At 41.6% G+C, this 19,821-nt stretch overlaps 1 protein-coding gene across 1 annotated transcript in view; it reads left to right on the top strand.

Moving 5' to 3' along the window:
- Unc5d (unc-5 netrin receptor D) overlaps positions 1-19,821 on the top strand; it is a 260,172-nt gene that overhangs the window by 169,993 nt on the left and 70,358 nt on the right. Inside the window, exons 7-8 of the mRNA XM_023722024.1 lie at positions 2,983-3,015; positions 18,612-18,797. Coding sequence (XP_023577792.1) covers positions 2,983-3,015; positions 18,612-18,797 — 219 coding nt within the window. The remainder of the gene's footprint in view (positions 1-2,982; positions 3,016-18,611; positions 18,798-19,821) is intronic.

Genomic DNA, 19,821 nt, shown 5'->3' with positions numbered 1-19,821 from the left:
CCTTGTGAAGAAATGATTATGCAAATGTAGCAGCAGAACTCAGAGCACAGAGTGGGCAGGGCTTGCACAGTTAGAGGATTCAGTGGGGTCCTCCCTCATGCTCATTACAAACCCATGTCAGCTCAGGCATTTCTGGTTGGGAAAATGCTCTGTGCTGCAGCTTGCTGCCAAGAGTACCTTTTTCCCACAGATATACTGGATAGAAAAATTCAGATTTGATGCTGATGCCAGGACACTGAAGCCTTTTTGAGCCCCAGAGGCAGCCAGTGTTTTCTGTAAGAGTTTGCCACTCGATGCACAAGATGCACTGGACTTCAGCAGGAAGAATTAGCATAGAGCCGCAGCCCTTTTATTCTGCTTTAGGGCATCATTTAGAGTCAGTGTTGGGAGTGTGTCTGGCTTCTGTCCAGCAGATGGACAACAAGTGAAGGCAGGGGAGTCCTAGAAGCCTTCTGGTTTCTTTCTGCCCTTCTTTTTGCATGTGAGGAAACTGGACTCTTGATCCACACAGATCTCATAAGAGCAAAGTCCTAGTCCAAACACAAGTGTAACTTTCATTTAAGTATCTCAAAATTCAATAGAATTTTAGATTTGGGGTTATGGCTTTTCTCCAAGCAATAACACATGCAGGCATTTCTCACTCTGAATGAATGATGTTCATTGTGGTCACCCTTGCTGTTATCGGCTACTGCAGTTATATTATTAGCTAACATTGCACTCCCTGAAGACAGATGTGTCTGCCTTCTGCTGCATGCTTTCCATTTACCGTGATTAATTTGCAGTACCAACCTTCAAGGCTATTTTCTTTCCATTTTACTGTGGAGAACACTGAGGTCACGTGGGAAGAATGATAAAATTCAAGATGCTGACCTACTCCTAAGGCTGACAGTCAGCTATAGTTGCACATTGCTAGTAACCATAGCACCAGAAAGTCATGCCCCCTTCCTGTGTTCCTGTGTGGGCCTTGGTCCGGGGCACCTCAGCCCTGTTCCCTATTTCCTCTTTTAGAAATGTACCCAGCAGAGCTCTATCACCCTAGTTTGGTGTTGGTTTGGTCTTGGCCAGGCTATATTTAAAATTTTTCTGGGAGTCATTATATATTTCACCTATTTTAAATTTGGTTTGATTTTGTGACCTGGCATAATCGCCATCCCTGTGGTTCAGAAGGAAGACAATAATGTTAAGCTCAGCCAGAGCTGCAGACAGATGCTCAGTGTGTCTTCTTGCGTAGTGGCCGCAGTGCATCACGTCCGACATCTGAGCCTCGGCCTGCCAGTGCCGCTGCACCCTCGCCAGCTGCTTTCAGACACCCCGTGATAAGCAAAAACTGAAGCTAGCTTGAACCAACCAAAGTCATTTCATTCTCCTTCTTGCGTGCATTAGCATCTGGACTTCTGCAGAGGCCAGCTGCTCAGGGGAAGTCTAGTGGCACTGAATCTGTGCAGGGAGGAGGAGGCAAGGGCTCTGTGTGTAGAGCTGACTACAAGCCTAACATGGCCATAGCAATGTACGGAGAGTATTTTCTTTTGTGGGGAGTTTTCATTTCAAAGAAGGACTTGCCAAATACCATCCTTCACCACCTCACTTTCCCTTTCCATTGATTTTTCTTCAAAAAAGGCTCATTTGCAGATGTGTGATATATGCACAACTTGGAAAGGCTACTTCTATAACCAATTAGATGATAAAACGCACAAAGCTATATGTAAGGCACACTGCATTTATAGACAATGAGGGTTTTCTGTCAAGATCAACATTAAATGTAGGCATAGGTTAAGGTACAAAAACCCATGGTAGATGCCCCGTACATTTATCTGCCTGGAAGGGCTCCAGTGCAGTCAGTTGGATAGTATTCATGAAGCTCTCAGAAGGAAGTGTGCTGGAGTTGGTTCAGTTAACAACATAATCCAAAATGACAGCGTCACTCTGGGAGCTTCCTTCAGGCACACAGCGCAGGGCTCAGGGAAGGTGATCTTGCAACAACCTCTGACATTTTGTGTTATCAATACCAGCCTCAGTCCCTACAGTTCTGTGGTGTTGCAGCTACACCCTAGAGAGGGACAATAATAGGGACAAAGGCCACACTATCCTCCTGAATGTTGGTGCAAAGTCTGAAGGGCAGTGGCTTCTGCAGTGTGTATTCCATGTTGATGTGAGGCAGGGCTGGGGTGGAGGAAACAGAGGTGTGGTGGGTCAAAGCCAAGAAAGCCGCAGGACCATGGATCCAAGGACTTGATATGCAGGATTCAGTCCTTGGTGCCAGGCGATGGGACGGGAGAGAGGATGGAGGCCGCTGGGGAGACTCGAGGAAAATGACTGTGCCAAGCCCTGTCTCTCAGCCTTGCCCAGAGTCTTTTCTTCCTGAACTCCATCTAGTGGGGCTCTGCTAAATACTGTGTTTATGAACTGATTCATTTTCTACTGACGCAGATGGTACACATTTTAACAGATAATGAAGACATGAAGTAAAGTGATTTCTGAAGTCCCCACCCTAGCAGCACCCAGAGTCCAGGTGAACAGATCCAGAAGCGGACTTTGCAACTCTGTATCACCTGTGGTTGCTGCAAATCAGTGCAGGCTCCCTTTAAATATTCATCTGCTGCTTTCTTTTGCTATCATCATACATAGTGAAATGGCATCTCTTACCTTGGCAGCCTTCTTACTGTATATAAGAATGGAATCGGGAACAAGCTCGCCATTCTCATCATGCTGATAAGAATCTTGCGCAGGCCACAGAGAAAAACACTAGTGAATCTGAAGGAAAATAAAAATTTTGAAAGTAAGCATCTTAGAAAAGCATTTAAAAGGAAGGAAATAGAATGTTAGAGTGAGAAAGAAAAGCATGGACAGCAGATTCCACATTATCTGCAAAAAAAGTAGAAAAATGTAAAATTTATAGAGGTAGATATAAAGTAATACAGGAAATATATCTACTCCATGCAAATTTATTAAATGCAACTTTCTTTTTCTCTTTCTTTCTTTTAGATAAAAAACCTCTTCATGAAATAAAACCCCAAAGTAAGTTATTTTTCCTCTTGTGAATATAATTTATTCTCATATTTGCTGCCTTACTGTTGTATTTGTTTAGGCACCGAGCAGAGTTGAAGTTCCTATGAAAGAGCCAGTGCTTTGGGGGCTTCGCTCTCAGTTTGGAGCCTCCTATCAGAGGTTTAAATCAAAAAGAAATATGCACGCCTCTCCCCTCCCTCAGAGCAAAAGTAAATCTCTCTTCTTTATTCTTTCTGCCTACAAGTCCACTGCTCTGAAAATGTCATCTAGGATTCTTATTTCTGGAGATTTATAGCATTAAAATTAATAAATATTTGTCAGCACGCGCTTTCATGAGAGCAGGCTTTGGGCCAAAGCCTGACTCCAAGGGACTCCATGGAGAAGGAACAGCAGGAGGCAGAGCAGGAAGAGGAAGAAGCAGAGCTGTAGCAACAAGCCCAGAGTTCCTCCTGCCATGGCCTCCATGGCAGCCGAGGAGACAAGGAGCCAGAATTCCACAGTGAGATTGCTAGGAGCTGATGCAGCGGCGCTCCCTCTCCCTACATGCAGGTTGCTTCCTGAAGAGGCCTGGTCCTTCTTTTCCCTTTTGCATGCAGTAGATTTGGAGAAAGGAACATGACTTAAATAATTGGCAGCTTGACCTTTGACGTTTCTGTCCTCAGTTTTGACTACTTTACAGTCATCTAGAGGAATTTTTCAAATCCCAGTTCCTAAACTGTATCAGTGGAATAGAATTTTCAGCAAATGGTTCTAGAACTCAGGGATCCGTATGTTTCCAATGCCGCCCAAATGAGTCTAATGTTCTACTGAGGCTGAAAACCAATCTCTTAGAAAAGTATCCTTCAAGGAGTAGATCAGAATCTAGGCATAAGGTGTATGCCTATAATCCTAGCAGTCTGAAAGGTCGAGGCAGGCAGAACTTGCAACTTATCATGAATTTGTCTCAAAATAAAAAGAGACAGACAGACAGACAGACAGACAGACACACACACACACACACACACACACACACACACACACACACACACACACGGCCTGGGTTCAATCCCCAGCACCAGGAAGAAAAGAAAGTGGATCAGAAACCACATGTATCAAAATCTTGGGATACCTGTGGTGTGAACTCATTAGCTATGCCCTGTCTCAGAACAGAACAGTTGAATTAGAATCCCCAGCAGAGGTTGTTGCTGAGAATCGATCTGTTAATATGCAGTGTTAATATTCGCTCAGATATAAGGAACCTCAAGATGTAAGGCGCCAGCCTTGCAGCTGTTATCACTAGCAGTGTTAGACAGCTACTCAGCTGGCTTAGTTTGTAAAGCTTGTGAAAGACGGCCCTGTCCAGATTCTCTCATTTTAGGATAAAATGACTGACTTCTTATCTTTTAAATTTAAGGACGTTAAAATTCAAAGAGCTTGGGAGAGTTAATAGCATTTATTAGCTAACTTCTTTGAAAGAATTAAGACCATGTGAGGAGAGATAGAAATCGGTGTCTTTGGAAGGGAATCAGGAGATATGCAGGAAAGATTCAGAAAGCCCGTCCTGCTGACCGAGTCTTCTGTTGCATCGGACAGCCTAGAGATACAATGAGGTCATTACTTGTAGAAGCTGAGAATTTTGTAAAACAACAAAAACAAACTTTCTTCTTTCTATTCTGTCAGCTGCTTTTAGAGGAATCTTGATCCCTAAGGACCAGCATGATTGATTTTGAACTTTTAGTAAGCTGGAGGTTGGGGGAACCCAGCTGCGCACGTGTATGCTTACTTGTGCGTGTGTATGTTGAGGAAAGAAGAAAGAAATGGGTCGCTGAACATTGGACCTATGCCTGTGTCCCTTGGGTGACGGTAGTGCCAGGGCGCCTGTGTCCTTATAGTCCCATGTCCAGGCCATCAGCTTGTTCTGGTATATGGTAAAAGCAAGATCATGGGTGGCCATTTGGTGGCCCGTGTGAAGGCTACTTAAAAATGCACGTGTGTATGTGTTTAAAATTAATTTCACGCTTAGTTTGTGAGTCCTGTGCCATTCTAATTTGGTTACATCTGCACTTCCAGCCATAAAGCCCACAGGAGCTATTTCTGGTCCTTAGGGACTCCGGAATTAGTTTTTACTTGGGGTTCTCGCTCCTGAGCACCATGCTTAATTGCTGGATACTGCAACGGAATCTCTTAAACTGTTTTAATTTGTGATTTCCCTAAAAATAAAACCTTAACAGAATCAATGTGATTGCAAAAGACTCCCAGAGGAATCCAGTTGAGGTTCTTTAAGCCGCATGGTTAGGAGTGCATTACCCAGACTCAGGCTGCAGTTGTTCTGTCAGAGTGGGGCTTAGTGTAAGTCCACAGGAATCATCACTGATGCAAAATCAAAGTCAATTATGAAGATAATTGGGAAACAACCTGCTCCTATATAGAGCTGCTCACGTGATCCTCCACCAAGCCTGCTGGATGAGAAACGTCGCTCAAAGCCTTGCACACTATCATCTAGAACCAGGCAGAGGACTGAGCTCTGAGTTGTAGGAAGGTGCAAAACAGAAAGTGAAGTCCTAAGATATCTGTTGCCAAATCAGAATGACAAATTGGGGGAAATATGCACGCTGCATAGCTCCTGAAAGCACTTATTGTAAATGAGATAATTTAATCAGTTACGTTTCCTAATGTACTAAACCGAATGTTTCATTTTCTGCTTCTGCACATCTTAAATTATCTTCAGGTGCTTTATGAGATTTAATCATAGTTAATAGAAACTTCATTACCATCAAATGTGCTTTCAATAAATGTTGTGTAACAATGTCAGGAGGTGCAATAAAATATAGTAGGCTGTGAATGGCAAACAGGAACCCCCAGCGTCAGACTGAAAAATGGTTCCGATTAGACAATGAGACTTGGCAGCTTGGAGAATGTGGTTTCCTGATGGGCAGAGAGCTCCTGAGGGGTGGCTGATTGGCCATGTTCACCTGAGTGGTGAACTAACAGGATTTAGCTTTCCTCGTAAAAAATAGCTCAGCAATATGTGTTCTCTTCTCCCCATGTCGTTGTTCTGTACCTAACAGAGATGAATGCTCAGCATGAATCCAATTAATAGTTCCAGAGCCCACTACCTCCAGGACATCTTCAGTTAAATATGTTCCCATAACCTTGATCTGAACCTCAAAATTGAATTTATGCTGCTCTGTCCCTGTCGCTAAGCTATTCTTTTCATCTCCTCTATTTCAGTGAATGGCTTGCCATCACCTTGGTTGGTTTGGGTCAGAAATGTGAAAGCCTCCTACTCACCTCTGTCTTCATCTCCTTCCACTCGGTATCTAAGAAATCATCTTAAGCTGATCAGTCTACCAAGAGAGATCTCCAGTGCATTTGCTTCTCCCCATTTGTGTTGCACTGAAATTCTTCCCTGTGCTCATTCAAGTTATTTACTGAGTGTTTACTGTATGTTAAAAGACGTTCAGGGATGGAGCATCAGCCTTCAGCTTAACACACACAGTTCCTAGTTTTCTAAGTGCTATGGAGATGGTATAAAGCATGGTGTAGGAAGATACGATAGGGTTAGGGTTTAGGGAAGGTTGCAGGGAGGGTTGCTTTTTGGTGTAAGATGGTCAGAGATGGTGTCCAGTAAAATTACATTTGAAAAGAGACCTAGGAATAAAGGAAAAAAAAAAAAACTCTGGGTATCTGGGGAGCAAGTATTCAAGGCAAAGGAAATAAGAGGCTGCAACAAATATGTGTTGGGAGCTTGCTCAGAGTCTGAAGGACATTAGTGGAGGCCATGATACTTGGAACAGAGTAACAGGAGCAAGAAGAGTGAAAATGAAGGTCAGAGAAATGGGTGAAGAGAAATCTCCACAGGGTATCATAGGCCAAGCTAAGGACTTTGGTCTCTCCTTTGAGAAAGAGGAGAATATTTTGAGGTCTTTATTCAGGATGACATGATCTAACATTTTAAAGGACAAACTAACTGCTCTGTTGAGTGCAAACCTATAAAGGATCAATGCAGAAACAAGGAGATCTATTACAGTCATCTATTATGACAATAAGCTGGTGTAATATCTAGGCTGCTAGAACAATGTACATTAAAGATGACTTCAGCTTGGTCCAAATAGTAATGGTAAGAATTGTTTAACCAGTATCTGATACTCTGAAGGCACTGTTAATGGACTGGGTGTCAAGTGTTTCAGATGATTCAGATGTTTGGCTGTGCAACAGGAGGGGTAGCGCTGCCACGGGGACAACTTGATATAACAGATCTGGAGGCAGAATCAAGAGTTCAGTTTGAGATGCCTATTAAATCTCCAAATGGAAAGGTTGAGTAGGCAATTGAATATATGAGTCTGGAGGGCAGAGGACTTGGCTAGCCAGTGACATAAATTTGGAGCTTGCCAGTGTCCTGATGATATTTAACACTATTAGGTTAGATGAGATCACTGGGCAATGAGTGTGTAGAAAGAAAAAGATCTAAGCAGAGAGTCCTGCTGGGCCCTGACACTTGGATATACAGGAGAGCAGAAGCTACTATGTAGAGTGAAAAGCAATACCATGCCTATATGAGGAACTCCACATGAAAAGAGAAGTTTAAAACTTCAGGCCGTTATCCTACCAGAACTCCTTCAGCCATCTCCCTATATCCAGTCTTGCCTTGCATCAATTAGTCTGGTTTTTCTAAAACCTAAATTCTAATCACATCACCTTCCTGTCTTATAGGAGCTTACCTTTGTTCTTAGAATGAAGTCCAGAGTCCTGACTCTGTGTTATGTGTGTACCCAGCTTTCTTCTAATAGTATCTGATTTTCTTGATCAGCTTAACTACTAAATATTTTCATTTCTGGATCTCATCATTGCTTTCTTTTCAGCCAAGCAAAGCTTTGAAGTTCTCTATGTGACTCTTGGACATTGTGCCTTTCCTTGCCTTATCCATTCTTTCATTTCTTCTAAAAACCTTTTTCTTGCACCTACCCCCTTAATCTGGTTATTGATTCTTCCTTCAGATTTGAGCTAGGTACCATTTTGGCAAGGCTTGAGTCCTCTGCTGCCCCAGCCTGGGTTAGTTACTCCTGTAACTTCTCAGAATCAAACTCTTCCCCTATTTCTATCCTGTGCTTGGGGTGGCTTTTCACTGGCCTGGAATCCCCAGTAATAGATGGCATCTGGCATTCAGTAGAGAGTCCCATGCGCCATTTTACCCAGTGCATTTACCACAGAGTGCAGGCTACAGAAAATCAGTGAATACTTGTTGTGTCGATAAGTATTTATAACTTCTTCCTGGACTTCTAACAATGCAAGTGATAAAGCAACGATTTTTCTGATCAAAAGAAATACTGAATGTTTAAATGTCTAAATATGTGGTACAGTTAAAGATGTATTGTTCTTAATCACCCTCAAAATCCCCCCCTTCCTCTGAGCACGTGTGTTATTCTTGCCACTTGCAGAAGTTGTTGTGGAGGTCCTCTCTCAGGAAGATACTTAGTTTTGCTATCATGTCTGCTTCAGTGTCCTAAATTAATTTAAAATACTTCCCGTTAGTGGTCATTTTGACTGTGAGGAAAAACCGGATGCTACACAATGCAGGATCTGGCCAATAAGTAGATGAAAACACACTGTAATTTTTTATGAACCCATCCTCCCATTGGATAGCACATGGCACAACATGCACCAGTTTCCACCGCACCTTATTTCCCTCATGAAAAAAGACTTCCAGAACAGCTTCAGAAATTGGCAAGCACAATGGGAGAAATTTATCTAAAGTGAGGGAGATTATTTTGAGAAGGATTAATGGCAATCTGTAATGATATTTTTAGGTTTAAATATTCACTGTATATTTTAGTCAGACCTCATATACAGTCAATTTTATTCATCCGTGTCATAGACACTTATTGTATGCTTGCCCTAAACAAATAATCACAATTCAGTGAAATGTAAAGGAAAAATAAGAAATGTATTCTCCTTGATATTTCAATACAAGATAGAAAACAAATGATTTGAGAAAAAAGACAGTAAGGGAACAATTTTGAATAATCATCTATACTAGGCAGTAGGATACAGCTCAAAGTTTAAAATCATTTTTTGCCTAAGAATGGTCTGAATGTCTCCCTAGTGTCTGAAAAATAGGTATGCTTTTTTTCTCACTGAAGAAAATCCACCCTGCAACTTTTCCCTTTATAGATAGTGAAATAATGTGGATCCTGTCCTTTATCCACCAGGAACAGAGCTGCTTGGCAGATGTGGCATCTGTGCCTGACACTTGGACATGGTCTCTCTGGTGGTGCAAACTGAAGACAGTTGGCCCACTTTACTGTGGGCTATTCTTTCAGTTCCAGGCACTTCTAAACTTACACTAAGCTAGTGGAGCTCGTGCTAATCTTCCATCCCCTCCCTGAAGTACTTTTCCTTAATGATGCCCACCATTCTTCCACATCTCTTACTGCTTGTCTTCAAATTCATAAGTACAGTACTTTCCACAAACTACATGATTTGCTTTGACCCTCCGAATCGTTTTTTTCTTATGAATCACTTCAACCTATATATATGTGCAGCATTTGTAATTTTCTTACAATTTTCCTTTTTTTTATTATCTAATTTTAGCCCATCATAAGTGGATGCCTTTTTTTGGTGCCACTTTCAATGATTGAAGTGACTCTCTCCTTAATGGACATGATAGAATTTTGTTCAGGAAATACCTCAGACATGATTTCTTCGGCATCTAAATAAGCAAGGTACTTACTACAAATGTGAGTTCACAAGCTCCAGCTGCCCAACGCGGTAGTACTCACAGTCCAGAGAGTTTCTATCTTCAGTGCTCAGAAGAGAACATTAAAGTGAAGTGATTTTCTCAAAGGCTGGAGCTCTAGTTCTACCCTCTACGACTCTATTCCTTGTCTCAACCCATCTCCCTCCTTGATGGAGGAAAGCATAGTTCTTTTGAAGTTGAAAAATGAAAATGTCAGGTAACATGTAGGATGTCTAGTTGAACTTTTACTTTCTAGTGAATACTGAACTACACAATTTTTAGTGCTAAATGTATCTCAAATGCTTGTATTGCATAAGAAATACTTATAATGAAATTGCTCATTATTGAGCTGAGAATTTAGATATAAGTGTGTTTCCTATAACTATATTTGCTAAAGCTTGTAATGTTACCAAGAAGAGTTCTAAAACATGTATGAGTTTTTGCTACCAACATATATTTTATAAACTATAAAGTTAATTGATTATGTTGGAAGAATAGCTAAAATTAAGCCAGGTATCAAAGAGAGACTTTCTCTATGAATGAAAATTTGGAGAAAAAAATATATAGATTTGACCAGAAACGAGTGTCAGTATAGCTAAGAAATGGATACAAGGAGTTGAAGTGTAAGGTGGTGCGTAACAGATTGTCCTGAGCAGTAAGTCATGGTGTCCACATGGGAATAGAATCAGTGCATGCTAGCTAACTGTTGGAAGGTAGCAGACAGAGGACTGGTTTGCATTCATATCTAAGTGATCAAAGCCCAAGAATATGGGGAACTCAGCAGGAGAGATTGCAATGTAGGCCGCATGGAGTGTCTTTGATAGAAATTGAGATTTAATGTAGACTAGAGATATGATCACTTAGGGATATTATTACTTTGGGTAAGGGTGAAAGTGAAATAAAATCAATTCTTTGACCTCCATCCTCAGCACTTGTGACATCAATACCAGGAAACATGTCTAGGAAGAGAAAAGATTTGTGGAAGTAAGAATGGGAAATCTAGAAATAACAAGATAGATTTGAGAGGTTATCACATGGTGCTCCTGATTTTGCCCAGTAGGCAGAAAGGAAATAGAGGATCAGATCGTCAGAGACATAGTGAGACAAGAAAGTTGATCTGAGATGGGGCAGGAATCAGGGAGTATTTGGCACTGTGGGCATGTAAGCAATTACCCAATTAGATGAGACTGGAGGAAGGAAAAAGAGCCAAGAATTGAACTTTAAGCCTAGATTTAGAATTAGGAAAATTAAGAGTAATTCTAGCAAGTAAAGAGCAGATCAAAGGATCAAGTTGGAGGGGCAGCTCAGTACACTAGTATATACCTCGACTCCCAGTGCTCAGGAGGCTGAGGTGGAAGATCATGAGTTTGAGGCCAGCTAGGGCAACACAGCAAGTTCAGCACCATTTTAAACTAAATAACAAGATGATGATTCAACAAACAAACAACCACTGAAGGGTCAGTGTTTCTAAAAGGAAGGTTGACTGCTCCAGTCTATTGCTACATAACAGGGGAAAAGCATCACTTGTTTCTTTTTTTTTAGCATGAAAATAATTTATTGATTAGACATTTGAGTTATTCAAGAATTAGGCCTACTAAACATAGCTATGGAGTAGAAAAAAAAATTCCATTTAGCATTTCCTTCAAATTTCCTGAGACAGTTTATGCATCACTTCAAATTTCCTGAGACAGTTTATGCATTCTGTATTACAGCCTCGCCCTAAAACATCCATGTGCGGTTGATGTAGACACATTTTTCAAAAAAAGACATGAGAAGCTTTGTGTAGTTACCCACCTTGGTTTTGATAATTTGTTTCAGGAGTCCTAGGAAACAAATTTGACATATTACAGAGTTGTATTATTTTGTATGTTTCTTTTTAACTATAAATTCCTTATAGCTGGAAATTGCTTATGCATCACTTGTAAATGAGTGATGCAACATTGGTTTGGGCAAAGCATACTTTGAAGGGTAAGAGAAATCATATAGAACAAAAGGGTTCCATTCAATTATCAGAAAGATCTGTGCGCATATGTTCTGATGAGAAAAGATCTAATACGTATGAAAGGAGGTATAACGTAGATCCTTAGCATAAAGAAGGAAAAAGTAAAATGGACATTTGCAGTATCTTTGTGACAGGACTTACAAGGTACTTTCAGGTGGCCACTTATCAGAGAAGTGGTAATTGGGGGAAAAGGTGTTTTTCTTTGCATAATATGACATTTCTATACTTTCTAAAGCATTTTCTATCCTGTCTGTGTTGCTTCTACTTTTCTTTTTAATTGCGACAAGAGCTAACTGGTTGGAGGTATTGAGGAACATGTATTAAGACATTAAGAGATGCTAAATGTTTAAAAAGTGTTTAAATGTCTCATAGACAAAGAGCTAAGGACTCTTCAGGTCTGAAGGAGAGAAGGCTGCATCTTGGAGAAGTTGGGCCACTAGACTGCGTTTGTGGGCAGAAGGCGAGGCTCAAGAGTAGAGGAAATATTTAAAATGCAGGTCCAAAAGAGAATAACAGATAGGATCATGTCCCTGTGGAGGCAGCAGAGCGCTGGATCAGAGGACACCTGGCACAGAGTAGAGGCAGCTCTTCAGGAACCAGAGAAAAGAAAAAGAGAAAAACCAAAACCATATGCATGCACAGAGTAGTTTGGAGTTGTAGAGGAGCGAGCTGACCTAGAATGTTCTCCACCTTTCCACTGGGAAAATTGAGTACCTGTGATGGTGAAAAATGTTATTTGGTCACAAGATGTGAAGAAAATAACAAATGAGAAGCAAAGGAGGCCCCGAGTCAGTGTTCTGGTGATATCAGCAAGGATAGTTTGTGCCTTCCATCCACAAGGTATGGAAGAGCAGAGATGTGAGGAAGCAACAGACTGAGGTGGTAAAGCAGCTTGGGACTGAGGTGGATGCCTGCCCAGACCCTGCATTTGCTGCTTTCTAATTATGAAGCCCAAAGAAAGTGACTAGCATACCACACTTCTGCAATCACCTACACACAGAAGCTGAGATTACAGCTGCACACAGAACCAAGGATAAAGTTAGTGCTCCTCACTGAGTTACTCTTTACAAGGAGGCAATCAGGCAGCTGATGAGGAAGACAGGTTAACAGCTGCATAGGAAGTGATCCTAAGAACTGTTCTGGCACCAGACTCTCAAATGGATTGCTGGCTCTGGCACTTAGCAGTCAGGAGGCTTTGGGCAAGACAGAGTTTTTGCCTTAGTTGACACATCTAAATAAGGACATTTTTGTAAGTTTGTCAGAAGAAGTAAAAGGGAACAGTGAGTATGAAGTACTAGAATGAGGTCAGGATAATAAAACAATGCTTGGTAGATATTTAAGACTAGGCTGGTATCATTACTTACAATAATGAAATAGCAGCCACAGTGGGAATTGTGAGATGTTCAAAGGTGAACAATCAAAAAGACAAGTTGATTCATTAAGGGGTTATGACTTTCACAGGACTGCAGATGTACCTGAAATCATTTACTATGGCAGACCATGATTATTTTCTGATGAGTGAAGAGAAACACATATTGTCTCTTGGTGATATCAAGAATAAACAGACTCCACCAGAAACTGCTGCTATGGCGTATTTCAGCGTGCAAAGGAATATTTGGGTGGGATCTTTTTATCAGCAGCCCTGCCTACGCAGAGGGCACTTGCTGGAGAGCTGTCGCCTGGACTTCAGCTCAGTGACTGACTTCCCAGCGTTCCATAGACTTTCTCATACAAGCCATTCCTTGTAGGTATTTGTCATGTGGATTGTTTAGCAATCCTATGCCTTGTGCATATGCCAATTCAAGTTTGTTTCCTTTTTTTCTCTTTTTCTTCTTCTTCTTCTTTTTTTTTTTTGCAATGAATCCATAGTCATTCTACAACCCCTAATAGGCGATAAAGCATAATGCTTTCAATGTACTCACTACACTCCTTTGTTAATTCTTTATAGCTTTTATGAGTCCTGCAAAATAAATTTCAGTCTCATCCATGTTAAATTCCTAACATGGGAATTGAGTTAAAGTTCCATTAGGAAGAGGCAGTAACATGTCTTGCACATGGGAGTCATGTAACTTGAGGAAGGCAAATCAGGTAAACAGCCCTTTTCTGGAATCTTGTGGGGACCCTGGTTATTATAAATGACTGGAGATGATTATAATTCATAAAGCCATAGAACTTGTTAATATCTATTTCTGGAACTGTGAAATTAATTCAGAGGGGTTTGGAAAGGTCATTTTGTCCTTCTTACCAACTCTGACCAAAACATTAAAATACAATGATTGAAAATCATTATAAAATCATGGTGGTTTTTCAAGAGCTTCTGGAATGAGATTGCACAGTGTCCCTCAGTCACATAGTTGGTTTTTTTTTTTAAACAACCCTCATTGTGGGAAAGGTCATTTTAATATCTACCTAGAGCCCCAACTGATATAATAAAAGGGCATGTCCTCCTTTGCAGTCCTTGTTAAAGATGGCAACGTGTTGGTTACTAGCTTCCTTATAAATAAATGGTCATTGAATAACTACTGTGGTTCTATTCTGTTCTTATAACAACCCATTATGCATTCAGATTACCAAGAAGTTACTTTACAACGCTATTTCCAGGCCAAACGAATCCATAACCATTTTCTCCCTGGGGTCCCAGTTTCCAGTTCTCTGTTCATCTTTGCAGCCTTTTTCTCTGTGTGGTCTGCACTCGGCCCAGCAGGGAGCACATTCCTCAGTAGCTGCTGAGTAATTTGGAATACAAGAGATTTTTCTTTTCTTTCTTTCTTTTTTTTTTTAACAAGAGATTTTTCAATTGTTTCTTTTGGTTTTTTTTTTTAGCTCATTTTGTTTATACCTATGGATTATATACAACAGCCACATGTGGAATCCTTCAAAGCTTTGGCTTAAGCTTTTGTAGTTCTTGAATAGAGGAAAATAGACAGGAAGAAGGCAGGAAATACATCAATAACATATTGACACAGAAAGCCCTGCTTGTGAAATAAAGTCAGAGTAAGGTATCCTATACCTAAAAAAAGAACAGCTTTCTCTTTTGGTGCTTTTGTTCCAAACCACTTCAAGCAAATAAGCCAGTAACACTACTGGGAGGGGAACAGATAGTGATACCCCTAGTGTACAAATGGAAATGAAAAGGGAACTCTTGGAGCATGGCAGCATCTAAAATAAAGTGAAGATTGTAGTTTCTTTAAAATTTCTCTCCTCACAGTTGGAGGCCAGTCAGGCAGTCAATAAATACTTGTCCACAATGATTGGAATGTTCTGTAGGAAATTATAGAGCTAGTACTGCTTACCAAGAGTTGAAAGCGGTTAGGGAGAACAAACTGACTTACTGTCATGCCAATAATTAGTAGTAAAAAGTGTGATCCAAAATAAGATGGTACAACTCCAAGCAGTGTCTACAAGATTTCCAAGTCCCACAGATCGGTGGTACTGGCTGGACTGGTTGAGACAGTCACCATGAAAGAGAGGGACTGTGGACTGGCTCCTGACAGACAGGGAGACCCTGACAGGACTTGGATGCCTAGCAGGGTGCAGAAGGCAGGTCACACTGACCCCTTTTCATCTCCTTTTGTAGCCAGGCACCCATCTAGCAGATGAATGGATCACAGTTGAATTTGGGGTGACAGTGCAGCCACAGGCTGAGGTCAGAGTGCAGAAGAGGATATGAAGAAAGCCCTGAAGCCCAGGGAAGTGGCTGTGCCCTGCAGTTACGTTGCTGCAGTTATGTTACTGCAGTAATGCTCCTGGGCATGAATGGCAGTGGTTTTTGTCAGGCAGCCCAGTATGCTGACCAGAGCCAAGCGTGTGCTTGCACACACAGGCACATGCGTGTGACAATGCTGCCAATGCTGTCGTAGTGTGCCTGTGGTCATGTATGCACACACACACACACACACACACACACACACACACACACCTTCTCCCTTCACCCAGGAAATCAGCATAGAAAACATGGAGCTATACCTCAGGGCCTCCTGGAGTCAAATCTGAACACACAGATGAGACTTACTTTAACTTTTGTGAAAACATAGAAATTCTCACGAGGAAAGCCACTCCGTGCTCTTAGAAAAAAGCTTAGAAAACAACAAGATGGAGGGAAAAATAAAGAAAAAGGAATGAGGTGAAGTATAAGCAGGTAGAGAAAAGAAGAAAGAAAAAAGAAGAGAAAGAAGAAAGCAACCCAGTGATTCACCTTTAGAAGAATTTTCTCTGTGGGTAAGGATGTCTGGTTAAATCTCTTGAGATATAAACTATGGGTTTGGGCATTTGTATTGACCTCTGCAGCTGCTTCTGGAGCACCAGAGCCTTGGCACTGTCTGTCCTTTAGAGGATAAAGGGCTGATGATGTCATCCTTGGTGACTTCTTCCATGCACCCTCATTTCTTTTACATGTGTGGTCCTCAAAAATGTTCATTGAATTAATGAAATCATAATTCTCTGCTTAGGTTTGGAATTCCCAAGACAAACTGTTCTAAGAAAGTCATTACCAGTTTCCCTTTCCTTTCTCTCGTACACTCTGTTCCTGATTCCTAGCTCTACCAGGGTTGGAGTGCGCCTAAGGGAGAGCCAGTGCCCCATTTGGTCTTTTTCCTCTTCTTTCCCCACTTTAATCCCAAAGTATCTCTGTTCATTTGTAAGGTTATATAAATATGTACTTCATTCTCTTAACTTAAGTCAAATGGATTCTTTAATTTTTCCTAGGAGAAGAAAATACTGAGCCATATCAAAAATTATAGCTGGGTCTGAAATGATAAGTAGAATTCTTTGCTTAAAATGGTATTTCTGGACAGAGAAAATTCCAGTTACTTGAGTACAAAGTGGACACGCAAGGACAAAGAGGGAATCCAGAGGAACAAGGATAGCAGGTGCCCGCTCGTCTATTGGACTTGTTAGATTCCTGCCCAGTGCTATTTATCTGAGGGTAGGTTTTTTGACTTGGCCATCCTGCTGGCTTCTGGTCCATCACAGTTTAGTGTCTGGAATCTAAGGGTGTCTCTGTCTTTGCCTTGCAAGCTCAGCATCAGAACATCTGTGCTCAGTACACTACAGGCTGTTTTTCTGTTCATGCTGGTTTCCTAAGCAGGTATTTCTCCCTAGATATGCCTTTTAGGATAGTAGTATCATCAGTCATGGTGCTGAGAAACTGGAGGGAAGGAAGGAAGAAGGTAATGAGTCCAAATCCAACCCCTCACGCCTGCTGCCCAAGCATGATGTATCTGCTATGCTCTGTGTCCTCTTTGCCCTGGGTTTTACTATCCTCTCCCAGGAACTTAACCAAGTAGAGGGAGGGCAGGAACATAAGTAACTCAATGACTGCCCTCCTCACCCCTCCCAAGCACATGGACAGCCAGGAATTCTGGGCTGAGTATTGGTGAGCATGCCCATGGCTCTGGTGGCCGCAGTACTAGTCACCAGCCCCATTCCTCTGTCATCTGGATGATCATGAAGTTAGAACCAAGGCCTGAATGAGTCTCACCATGTGCTGTGGTTATTGAACGCATCTAATCAACCTCTGACCTTTCAGAAACTCTTCTTTTGGGTGTCTGTGCTTTCTCTTGTGCTTTATTTATATGTTTACTGCTCTATTACTAAACTGGTTCTGCTTGGTTTCCTTGTTCACCCTTTAATTTGGTAGCACTCTATTTTACAGTCCACTAACTTTGTTGAAAATAAATTCACTTTACTTGTGTGGTTAGTATTACTTATTTGATAACATAAGTACCATATTAGGGTGCGGTGAATGCATAGTTTAAATGCCATGCAATTACAATGTAAATATATGATGGGTTTATTTTATCCTCTCAGCCTAACACAGGGCAACATTGTAATTACTTTTGGACCCATTAAATGAACTTACCACATAATCTGCAGGAAGATTAATTATGTAGTTAGCTCTTGCCACCTTCCATTTCCACACACTTTCTAAGATTACACCTCTTTTAGGGTTACATTTTGTCAGATAAATCCTCTAGGCTGAAATGCATTAGACATTATGAATTGGCTGCAGGGATAAAGCAAGCCTGCTGCACATCTGGCAAAGAGTTAAGAAGCAGCTATAGCACATCCTGGGCGTGGGGAGACACCTACATTCTAAATTCAAACTAACGCTTTTATTTTTGCTTTGCCCATGCATTCAATAGGATGGAGTAGGAGAGGTATGGGAGAATCAGCATGTACCCTCTGAGAGACCAGTCCTCCCCACATTAGAGTGTTGGAGTCTAGTATCTAATTGTGGCCAGAAAGTAATTACCATGGACATAAGAGCCCCTGGGACCAAGACCTTCATCACCCACAATGAACACTGTCTGACAGTGATTGCATACACCCTGAACTCAATCTGAATGACTTGTGTCAAAGCTAAATTCCTATTTGTGAACTCTGGTCTTCTCCCAACTCATACAACCATGGGTTAACTTCTTGCCCTACACCACTGTCTGCAAATGCATGTGCCCCAGTCATCACCAAGCAGCAGAGCCGTTCCACTTTATTTGTCATTTGTGTGAGCCTGTCCTCTTTCAGTGAAAGTAAAATATAAAATAGACTTTAAAGGTAAATGACTTCTTAAAATATGTATATGAGGGAGTTGTCTGTTTTTGCTAGAAAAATATTATGCTCTTTACAAAATTGATTCTCTGCAAGAGTCTATTACATGGTAAGCTACCTTAATGCAGTTAACGTATTTGACTAGCATCATTTTGATTTATATAAGGCATTTGAAAAACAGGATTATTGTGTGAATGCAAGAACAACTCATGGCTAGCTACATATATCATTTTCTATGAATGATAGCTTCAAAACTCCAATAGCATTTCATCGTGTATCCCAAGGTGGATCTCTGGCTCTGTGCCCATGCTAGCTACTTAGGGACTCTCTTGTGTCTTCCAGGCATTGAGAATGCCAGCGACATCGCTCTCTATTCAGGCCTAGGTGCTGCAGTCGTCGCAGTCGCAGTCTTGGTCATCGGAGTCACCCTTTACAGACGGAGCCAGAGTGACTATGGCGTGGACGTCATTGACTCCTCTGCATTGACAGGTGGCTTCCAGACCTTCAACTTCAAAACAGTCCGTCAAGGTCAGCGGCGTAGGTCCCCCAACACCTCATCCTCAGGACCAGCGACTACATTTGCACAGGGACCTCAGAGTTCTTGGGGGCCTGTGTGAAGGTAGCTCTGGGCACTGGGAGCCGCTACCGAATTGTTCTTATGCAACAAACCAAAGCCAAACAGGTGGTCTGCTGACATCCTTGGCTATATAAGGACAAGTGCATCTCAGGTTACCATCATCAGCATTTTATTTGTTTAGTTTTTTAAGTTATTTATTTATTTATTTGGAACAGGGTCTCACCATATAGCTCAGACTCATAGTGATCCTCCTGTCTCACCCTCCCCAGTGCTGGGATTCCAGGCATGCCCCCCTACGCCAGGTTTTGGTGGCCACATGGCACACCTGGGGTTCCAGGGTCAACATGGCATGTGCCACCAGGGGTCAAACCTGGGTTCTTGTGCTTCTAGGCAGTCACTTAGACCACCAAGCTATCTCCCCAGCCCCATCGCCAGCATTTTCAATGAGGTAACTCAACCTTTGATGTACAGTAAACCTAATGAGTTATTTTATCTCTGATTATCCTACTTTCTCTTTTAAGAAGGCTGCCTTGAAGATAGATATTTAATTTAGTTAACTAAAATACTGACTTCAAGGCTGCGGACGAACTCCCAGGCCACAATCTCCCAGGTGTATTTATTACACTAGATTTTGGTTTCTTGTATCACAAATAAATAAAAAGACTTTAAAAGCTATATGAAGAGTCACTGAGCCAGGAGAAAAAAAGGGGCTGCAGCCTGAGTGACTCTCAGCTGCTACCAGGTCTCAGCAATCTTATGTAGACAGGGAAGCAACATCTATCATGCCAAGCTATAGCAGTATGCATGTTGAAAACACAGACTCGCTTAATTCCCTTAGAGGAGCCAAATCTGTTCCTGACAGCACCGTGGGGATCAGCCATTCATGAGTTTCATCCCACAGAAGCCGACAGCATCACTCTTCAGGAGATGATGTTGCTACCTTGCTCTTGAATGTCCATATCGCCCCCATTTCTG

The sequence above is a fragment of the Octodon degus genome, unplaced genomic scaffold (genome assembly GCF_000260255.1).
Source record: "Octodon degus isolate 3935 unplaced genomic scaffold, OctDeg1.0 scaffold00088, whole genome shotgun sequence".
NCBI classification, from domain to species: domain Eukaryota; kingdom Metazoa; phylum Chordata; class Mammalia; order Rodentia; family Octodontidae; genus Octodon; species Octodon degus.
The sequence above is the reverse complement of the archived record's forward strand: the minus strand, read 5'-3'. Positions and strand labels throughout refer to the sequence as shown.